Source organism: Tupaia chinensis, unplaced genomic scaffold, assembly GCF_000334495.1.
Source record: "Tupaia chinensis unplaced genomic scaffold, TupChi_1.0 Scaffold000085_1, whole genome shotgun sequence".
In the NCBI taxonomy this organism is placed as follows: Eukaryota; Metazoa; Chordata; class Mammalia; order Scandentia; family Tupaiidae; genus Tupaia; species Tupaia belangeri.
In genome coordinates this window covers 7499627-7510206 of record NW_006159547.1, presented here as the reverse complement: position 1 = coordinate 7510206, position 10580 = coordinate 7499627, and the positions used below count along the sequence as shown (strand labels likewise).

Sequence of the window (10580 nt, the reverse complement as noted above, 5' to 3'; positions counted from 1 at the left end):
GTAGGGAAAATGCCAGGTGCTAGGAGACTGTGATGGGAGGATATGACCTAGTCAGAGAAGTCAAGGAGGACTTCCCTGAGGAGGCAACCCTTGGCACCAACCTACCAATAAAAGATAAGAAGTAAGGATTTCAGGTAAAGGACAAAATGGTACAGTTCCTATGGTAGGAACGAACATAAGAATAACTGCAGGGAGGCTGAATCCTGATGCACCTTAAAAGAGAAGACCTTGGTTGCAGACACTAAATTGCAGTTCAGATAAAGGAATGAGTCTTAGAGTTCTATAACACTGTAGAATGACTATAGTTAACCATTTATTTTTAAAATAGCTAGAAGAAAGGATATTAAAAGCTCACAAAACAAAGCAATGGTAAATGTTGGAGATGGTAAATATGTTTACTCTGATTTAATCACCATACAATGAACTCATGTATTGACAGTCACACTGTAACCCATAAATATGTACAACTATTATGTCAATTAAAACTATTTTAAAATAAAAAAAGGGAAGTGATTAAAATAGAATGAATGGTCAACATCAAGCGCTGTCGAGGAGCCTAGGACTGAAATGGTTCACTGGCTTTGGAACAATGGAGATAACTAGAGATACTGGAAAAAGCTGTTTTTCCTAGAGAGCTGACTGCTATGGTTTGGATATTGTCCAAATAGTCACATGTTAGGGCTAGGTTGTACTGTTAAGGTGTTAAGTGAAACCTGAATCCCTTCGTGGTGTACCAGGTAGGGCCTGTTGGTGTGATGAGGTCATTAGTGCAAAGCACCTATCATTGAATTATGGTGTGTATAGTGTGTTATAAGAACAAAAGGAGACCAGAACAGGCAAAAGCTGATGGACAGATACTTGGCTCAAGGCCCTACACTCCTCCATGTTGTAGGGTCACCAGAAAAGTTGGCTCCTGGACCCTGGACCTCCAAATCATGAGCTGAATAAAACCTAATTCTTGTGAATCACTTCATTTTATCTATTTTTGTTGGCAATGAAATAGTGGAGTAATATAATATAATACTGATCAACTGGAAAGCACTGCAGAACAAGTCCAGGTTAGAAAACAGTCAGTGCAGGGGCTGGCAGGTGGCATGGTGGTTAAGGGCACGGGACTCCCACATGGCCGACCACGATTTGAGTCCCTAACCTGGCCGCTTACTTTCTCTCTCTCTCTCTCTCTCTCTCTCACTCACTCACTCACTCACTCTGTCTCTCTCTGGTCAAATTAAAATATATAAATAAGTAAGTAAATAAAAATAAAGTTCAATTAAAAAATATATAAAAAAAGAAAACAAGAAATCAGTGAGTGCAGACATGTTTTCAAAGATGAAGAAGAAATGTGGCAAGGTGAGAAAAGGAGTAGGAGTTTTTGTTTGCTTGCTTGTTTGTTTTAGTGAGATAAGTATGTTCTAAAACATGGTAATCATCAGAACACTATTGCCAAAATGGAAATCCAAGACTTCTCAGATAGAGTATGACTTCTCATGGCAGAAAAGAAAATCTTACTTAAAAGCCACTGTATTTGTCCATGTTAAACAGATCATTTCAACCTTTCTATAATAGGAATCTCATGTGCCTAGAAGTTAAACTGAATGTCTAAATTATATCCACTTTGGAGATTTTTTTCCACCTGAAGTAGTTATGGATCTGTATTAAATTCCAGAACATAGGAAATTTGATTTTTGCTGAGGAAAAAGTACCATTTATACCATATCATGAACCATTTGAATTCAATAAAAGATGTTTTATGAACAGACTTGTACTCTAGACAACCTGACACATAATGAACAGCAAATCTACTAGCACTTCACAGCATCAATTTTTGTAAAATCAGAATTCATCATTAAGTAAAAATATTGTCCCAGATACCAAGTCACTATCTACTTTATATTATGGCTTTAAAATCCTATAATTCATTAAGAAGGAAATAAAGCTTTGATCATACTAAGCTATGTAAGATTTTATTTCTCGTTTCTCTTTAGGAAAAGTAATCCTATGAGAAGTACATGAATGATCTATTCAATGCATTTGTTCACTGTATAAGGAATGTGTCTTTTATTATCTTAATAAGAGTTTTGCTTCCTAAATAAAACAGTAATATTAAAGCAAAATAATACTAAATATTAATTTGATAATCAGGCCAAAACAGAAGCACAAGTAGGGTAATTATTTTATATAGACTAACAATTTTTTTTTTCAATCTGCTGGCTCAGTAACAAGTCAGTATTATCTTTTTTTAGTTTAATTTAATAATTTTTTTTTCTCTATGAGCAAGAGAGACAGAAAGAGACACATGAAGAGATAAAAGTTATAGTACCCCAACAAGTCCTGTTGCCAAGATCCACCCCCAGTCAATTGAGGATTATGGGTAAACAGAAGACAAGCCCAGTATACTTAAGGACAGCTCTGGATATGAACTGGGAACTGTTCCATGTGGGTCAGCCTCAGAGAGAGTAGTTTTAATCACTGGACCACCAACCTTCCCCTAGTTTTGTTTTAATCAAGCAACCTGACAAATATTTTTCCTGTTGAAGTATTTTACATGTTCCAATTGTCAACAAGTCCTCTTAAAAATTATACAGTTTCACTCAACAAATTTCAGTTATCTCTGAGAAGGCACTGCATCAGGCAGTATGGATACAGAAGTGACAAACATCCCCTGTCTTGAACAGTTTACCGAATGATAGCACTGTATTTGTTAAGATTGTAAGAGCAGAGGAATCTACTGAATAGATGGGATAATAGAAATATAGTGTATCCTTAGACCTTGGGTAGAATTTTTCAGGGTAATTTTCTGTGCCTAGAGATTTGTTATTGGACTTCTTTTTTTTTTTTTTTTTTTTTTTTAGAGTTGTTTTTTTTTTTTTTTTTCCCGCTATAGGGCGTGTGTTCTCGCCAGACAGACAGAGACAGACAGAGAGACAGAAAGCAAGAAAGTAAGAAATCACCTCCCAGGGAGGATGGCCACACTGCAATCCCTTCTCCTCCATTCTCCTCTTGGGATCTTGGGCACGCACGCACATGTGCCCAGCATGAGTTTTAAGCCACTGGGTCTAAGACGCGAACCATGGTCAACTATGTGGGAGTCCAGTGATATAGCCATTACATTAACTGCTGGTCCCTGGACGTCTTCTTAATGACAAATTTGATCTTCTCCATAACAATAAGACTATTTGAGGGTTCTGTTTTGTTTTTGGTGAGTTGTGACAGTTTATTTCTTTAGAGGAATTTATTAACACACACGTTATTATATTTGTGTGTTAAGTTGCCCATGGTATCCAATGGTATTCAATCAGCCTGAAGAAAGCAAGCAAATAAAATCAGAGGAGAGATGGTATTTAAGTTTTAATATTGAATATCTTATATTTAAATGCTAATGATGGGGAAAGCATCCAGTCTTTTATTATTCAGTGTGATGTTAGTGGTGGGTTATTTTGCAGATGTCTTTGTCAAGTTGAGAAAGTTTCTATTCCAAGTTTTCCAAGAGTTCTTGATTATGAATGAATGTTGAATATATCAAATGATTTTTTTCTCAATCACATTTTTTTTTAATCTTCAGCCTACTGATATAGTAAATTACATTGATTTCTAAATATTGAACCAACCTTACAGTTATACAATAAATTCCACTTGGTTACAATAGACAATCCTTTCACATACTGCTAAATTCTATTTGCTAATATTTTGTCAAGGACTCTTATATCTATATTCATGAAGAATATTGGTCTGTATTATTTTTTCTGCCTTTGTCTGGTTTGTTACTAGGGCAGTAAAGCTTCATCAAACAGAAAAGGGTTTCTTCCTCTTTCACTTCCTGAAAGTGATTGTGCAGAACTGATGGTGTTCCTTTAACTTTTGGTAGAATTTTTCAGGGAAATTTTCTGTGCCTAGAGATTTGTTATTGGATGTCTTTTTAATGACGAGTTTGATCTTCTTCATAACAATAAGGCTATTTAAGTGCTCTGTTTTGTTTTTTTTGGTGAGTTTTGACAGTTTCTGTCTTTGGAGGAATTGATTTCATCTACGTTATCATATTTGTGTGTTAAGTTGCCCATGGTATTCCTTTATTATTCTTCTGATATCCTCAAGGTCTTAACTGATATCTCCTGTTCCATTGGTGGTATGGTAATTTGTTTATTTTCTCTCTTATTCTCTGTCAGAATTGCCGAGGTTTGACAATACTATTTATCTTTTCAAAATATCAGCCCTTTATTTTATTAATTTACTCTATGTTTTTGTTTCCCATTACATTAATTCTGCTCACTTCTATTTCCTTACTTTCTTCTGCTTATTTTAGGTTTTGTTTGCTCTCTTTGTCCTAGGTTTTTGATGTGGGAATATACTGGATTGTCAGAAAAGCAGTCACAATTTTTACATAGAAAAAAATAAAACCACACATCGTGACTTTTCAAATAACCCAACAGAGTCCTGATTTGAGACTTTGCCTCTTATATAACTTATCTATTTGCTGCTATAAGGTTCTCTCTCAATACTGCTTTCAGTATGTAACACATATTTTAACACCTTTACATATGAAATGTCAATTCAATATGAATATTCAGTGTTGAGGTTTATGTTTTTTGCTTCAAGAGGAATGATTATTTTAATAAAATATTTATTCTACTGCAAGGACTTTGATGTGGAATGGGTCTGTTAAGATTATTTTATGATTAATTATTAGAAACATTCAAATACATATTAAGTCTACCAGGTTCTTGGCAAGCCTAGGTGGGTCCTGGGACTTGAACCTAGGACTTTTCCCATGTGGGTTCAGTTCTGCTAGTTCTGTGTCCTTGCCCAACTTCTATTTACTTTTAAGCAGTTTCACCAATAGCTTTTGCTATAGATATGGATAATTATAATATGCAAAGATTCAACCACTTAAACTACAACCAATCCAGAGTTCTCCTATTTCACATGCACATTATTTATGATCTAAATATGATTGTGAATGCTTCTATACTTTTCAATATTTCTAGTTTTGTTCCTGAAGTATAAGGTCATTAGGTCATTTTGAAAAATAACTTAACAAACTATTTTGTAATCCTTTAGTGATTTTTTTTTTAAAGATTTTTGCCATAGGGCTCATATCCTCACTGGAGAAAGACAGAGAGAAACAGTGAGAAGAAAAGTGAGAAATCACTCCCCAGGGGAGATGGCTACACCACAATCCTTTCTCCTCCATTTTCCTTCTGGAGTTTTAGATAGGCACACATGTATATGCATTGTTTCCTTCTGGAGTTTTAGATAGGCACACATGCATATGCATTGTGCTCTTCAAGCTGTTAGGTCCAGGACTTGAACTGCCATAGATACTGTGGGAGTCTAGTGCCTTAACCACCACACCACCTACTGGCCCCTCCCTTCAAGATTTTAATCTCCTACAAAATTGGTAGGTAGATTTGCCAACTCTTCATACGAGTCACTGATAAAATTAAATAGAACAGCCATATGAGAATTTTCCAGTATACACACACAAAATAAAATACCTCTTACTTCTGCATTACATTAACCCATACGTCAGAATCTTAAAGCAGTTATTCACCCATGAGTCTGGATAGCCCATATTTCTCTTATTTATAGACAAAGCTATTATCACAAACTACAGGAAGTATCTAGCTAAAATCAAGACACCATACCTTAGGAAATCCATTAATCCTATAAGGAAACAAAAGGTGAATCTATGTTGTTTTATGATGACTATTTTCTATGATTTTAAAACCAACAATTTGATAATACTTTACAGAAATCTGTTACAGATGCACATCAAGTGTGTTATTGTACATTCTTCAAGATATCACTTTTAGTACCTTTGTTTTTCAACACAATTTAAACTGCTGACCGTTATTCCCTATATACCCTTTTCCCCCTTAAAATTATACTTTTAACTGAAAAAAGACACAAATATGTTCCCTCATCCCCACTCACATTTTTCTGCTCCTATTCAGGACTACTCAATAATTCCCAATAAAATGGATATTATAAATATGTGACACAGATTGTATTTTATTACCTCATATAAAACCGTTGTGTTCCCATGTAGAAGAGGTCCATAACAGATATAGGAATGTCCAACAACCCAGCCTAAGTCAGAGGCTGCCCACCACACCTAAAAAATACGAAGGATCATGAAACACATATTTCTTAATCACAGAAATGTCATGTAATACAAATTTAATAACAGGATTACCTCTCCAGGTTTAAGTCCATATATAGAAGACATTGTCCAGTTTAACATGACAGCATATCCCCCAGTGGGCCTAACCACCCCCTACAGGAGAGAAAAAGTAAAAGGGAAATCAATAAACAATGTGTTATGAAATGCTCTGTCTACATACTATGTACTTTAGAAGTTTCTGGTTTAAAGTAATTTACATGCTATAAGCTACAGAGTACTTTGACTTTCATATTGAATTTGAATCATTATTTCTTTGGCTCCTCCAATAATAAACATGGAGTAATTTGTCCTCGTCAGCACCATTTGTAGAATCCATTCTCACATAACATTCTCAGTCTTCTAAAGAAAACTTGATTTTGGACCCAGCAGATGGGGTAATGGTTACGTCACTGGACTCCCACATAGTTGACTGTGATTTGAGTCCCAAACCTGGTAGTTTAAATCTCATGCCAGGTGCGTGTGTATGTGTGCCCATAATCCTGAGAGGATAGAGGAGAAAGGATTGCAGCGGGGCCATCTCCGCTGGTGGGTGATTTCTTGCTTTCAATCTCTCGGTTTCTCTCTGCCTCTTTGGCAAGCACATGCATCCCCTAACAAAAAGAAAAAAAAAAAAAACTAATAAGAAAATATGATTTTATAAAATAACATGCAATAAAAATTTTTTACAGTTGTAATACGTATCAAGTCTGCATTTTCCAACATATTTTCAAAATAAAAAAGGCAACTCTCAAAATCAAGTGCACAGAATGTAGTCAGATGCCTCTAAACTAACACCATAACATCTCTTCCTTAAGATGATTGCATAATAGTTGGCTTCTTTGAGGGAATAAAGTCATATTCAACTTGAGTCTCATTGCAGTACAACACTGGAGAAGCATACAAGCATGGAACTAAAACTGAGAAGCTCGTTAATGATGACTTCTGGAATTTTGAGGAGTCAGTCTCAGTGAATTGGATGTAAAGCTGAGAGCTATGACTTATATTGCATTTGGGCAAAAGCAGGGATAGTTGTATTATTCTATTACAGTTTCATCAATCAATTTCAAGTATATTTCCTCAACACTGTGAATATATTCAACTTCAATATGAGACTAATATTTGAGTACTGGGGCCAGTAGGTGGCATACTGGTTAAGGCACTGAACTCCCCTATGACCAACTGCAGTTTGAGTCCTAGACCCAACGTCTTGAAAATCATGCTGGGTACATGTGCATGCATGCCCAAAATCCTGAAAAGAAAAGGGATTGTGGTGTGGCCATCCCACCTGGCAGATAATTTCTTACTTTCCCTCTATCTCTGTCTCTTTCTCTCTAGTGAGTGCACATCCCCTATTAAGAAAAAAACTTAATAAATAAAACATTTGAATACTAGGCACTAGAGTCACCATACATAAGAACCTATGTTAAATTTAATAATTAATTTTGTTTATTGCTTCGTTACAAACATTTGTTGTCTCCAGCTCAATAAGAAATCAATAAGCAGGTGAACACCTGCTGAGAAATGTAAGGACATTCCACTTACATAAATGTTGAAGCATCTTTTAATAAATAAATTATAACTTTCCTATGCAAAAAATATTGTTTTGTAAAAATGGCAAACATGGCCTTAATCAATAAATATACTAGTAGTTGTACTCTGTTAGCATAGGCCTGCAGTTTAACACACATCTGTGAATCAGGGAGCGAGAAAAAATTGACTTTCTATTAATTGCTAAAATTGCTACTCTCTTCAGGTACCACTAATAAAACACAGGTAGCAAGCTGTGGAACATATTTTATCTATCAGCAACAACATCTGGTCTCTTAGCAAATACCTAGTGCAGTTTCATTGGCATTTGAGAGCTCCATTCTAGGCTGACATGGTTTCCAGGCAGCTGGCTCTCCTGATCACCTTGTGAACGTTAGAGATCTAAGTCCCTGGGTCAGCTGATAGCACAGTAGTTACATCACTGGACTCCCATATGACTGTGGTTCGAGTCATGGACCCAGTGACTTGAAAATCTCACCAGGGAAAAGGGAACGGATCTCCTACACTGTGAGTGGGAATGTAAACTGGTTCAGCTATGTTAAAGAACAATATGGAGCTTCCTCAAAAATCTACAAATAGAACTACCATTTGATCCAGCAATCCCACTTCTGGGTATCTACTCAAAGTACAGGAGAACACTCAGTCAGAAAAGTGCTTGCGCATCAATGTTTATTGCGGCATTATTCACAATCGCTAAAACATGGAACCAAGCCAAATGTCCACAAACAGATGAATGGATTGAGAAAGTATGGCACATATACTCCATGAAATACTACTCAGCCATAAAAAAAAATAATAATAAAAAAATAAAAAATAATAAAACAAGACCCTGGCATTTGATAGAAAATGGTTAGATATAGAGAATCTATTGCTGAGTGAAAGAAAGATATTGTATGTATCCACTTAATATATACTGACTATCCACACTGTATGGTAGAGATCAAAATATTGGAGGGCATAAAAGCAGTGAAAATAGTTAGGGATGCTGGATACAGTGTGGAACAGAGCAGGAGAAGGGAATAGTATAGAGAAGGCTATCAAGAGAACAAATAGAAAGGCATGACACTAGTAGGACACAGAAATGGTTTATCACCTGTTGATAACATGTAGTATTCTCAACTGACTGGTCTGAGTATTTCATGTTGGGAAAACTCTTTTTATAAGCAAAATGATATATGGTGATTGAATGTTTAAAAAATAATGATAATAATCTGGAAAAAAATTATGAAAAGTTATTTGATGATGATGATGTGGATAGTAATGTCTTTATCTTCACTGATAATGCATGGTATTCCTTCTAGTAAAAGAAAAGTAATGCACTGTAAAGATACATGTGGTTCAATGTAGTTTAAACAAGATTATGACAATAATAAAATTAAAAAAAAAGAAAATCTCACCAAGCATGTGCATTTGTGTCCAAGATGCTGGGAGAGAATTGAGGAGAAGAGATTGTAGCATGGTCATCCATCCACCTTGGGGAGTGATTTCTCACTTTCCCTCGCACTGTGTCTGTCTGTCTGACTGTCTGTCTGTCTCTCTCTCTTTCCAGTGAATGCATGTCCCCTGAGAAAAAAACCCTCTCAAAAAAAAAAAAAAAAAAAAAAGGAAGAAATCTAAAGCCCCTGCCAGTAGGCTTCACACATGCACTTTCCCATGCACCCTGATCTACTATCTAGCCTATCTTGAACTTTGCTATTTCATTTGTCTCATTCTTATCCTAAGGCTTGATAGCTTGATGAATTTGATATTAATAATTCAACAAACACTCTTTTCTAAAAGCTTTTTTTAAAGAAGTTTTACAATTTTTTTCATAGACAATATACTGTCCAGGTGTTATGGTAGAGAGAGTGATATTTAATGTCAGTAATTTCACGTAAGATGTTTTATAATTTCTCTTCACTGTACATGTCCCTGTATTTCAAGATCATATTTTCATTGATGGTAAATATTATTATAACTAAATAAATTTGGGGGTTGAACAGTGCAGAGCATAAGATGTATTGACTGGAAATGATGAAAAGACATAAGAAGCTTGGGAAGACATAACTTAGTAATTTGACTTTAAAACCTAGATGACAAATTTCAAGGGTAGATTATCAAATTTCTACTTACGTCTCAGATGAGCACAGGCTTAAACTGTGATTACTTTGTATATTACTTAATACCTATTTAAGTGAGATTAAAAATGAGAACATGTGTGATAAAGTATTTACAATTGTAAAGGCTGAAAATTAATATCCTACTAATAGTATCATTACCTTACGTATAGAAATTATTTTTAAAGAATTATTTAATTGTATTTATTATTACTAATTTGACCAGACAGAGAGGGAAAGTCAGAAAGGAAACCATCAATCTGGCACTTAAACCACAGTTGGCCAGATAGGATTCAAAAGTCTTAACCACCATGCCACCTGCTGGCCAGAAATTGCCTTTTATTTTACCTTGTTCTAACATCACCTACAAGGTATAAATTTTAAAATAATTAGAGGTTATCATCAAAGATTCTCATTTAAAAAATACAAGTAAAATGGAGAGGGAAGAAAAGTCATCATTTGTTTTACATTGATTTTTTTTTTTTTTGAGAAGTTGGTTTGTTTTTGTTTTTATTTTTGTTTTTGTTTTTTGCTATAGGGTGTGTGCGCTAACCAGACAGACAGAGGGAGACAGAGAAATAGAAAGCGAGAAATCACCCCCCAGGGGGATGGCCACACCACAATCCCTTCTCCTCCGTTCTCCTCTCAGGATCTTGGGCACGCAAGCACACGCGCCCGGCATGAATTTTAAGCCACCGGGTCCGGGATGCGAACCACAGTCAACTACATGGGAGTCCAGCGACATAGCCATTACGCTAACTGCTGGTACCACATTG

General features: G+C 35.5%; 1 protein-coding gene across 4 annotated transcripts in view; it reads right to left on the bottom strand.

Annotated features, from left to right (window-relative positions):
• Nucleotides 1–10580, bottom strand: part of ACSS3 (acyl-CoA synthetase short chain family member 3) — a 212445-nt gene that overhangs the window by 104302 nt on the left and 97563 nt on the right. For all 4 annotated transcript variants that reach the window (XR_003548467.1, XM_027769723.1, XM_006142870.3 and 1 more), the window contains exons 6-7: nucleotides 6194–6274; nucleotides 6017–6112 (exon numbers count right to left, since the gene is read on the bottom strand). Coding sequence is in view for 3 of the 4 variants with exons in the window: in XM_027769723.1 (XP_027625524.1) it covers nucleotides 6017–6112; nucleotides 6194–6274 (177 nt within the window). In the remaining variant the exon portion in view is untranslated. The remainder of the gene's footprint in view (nucleotides 1–6016; nucleotides 6113–6193; nucleotides 6275–10580) is intronic.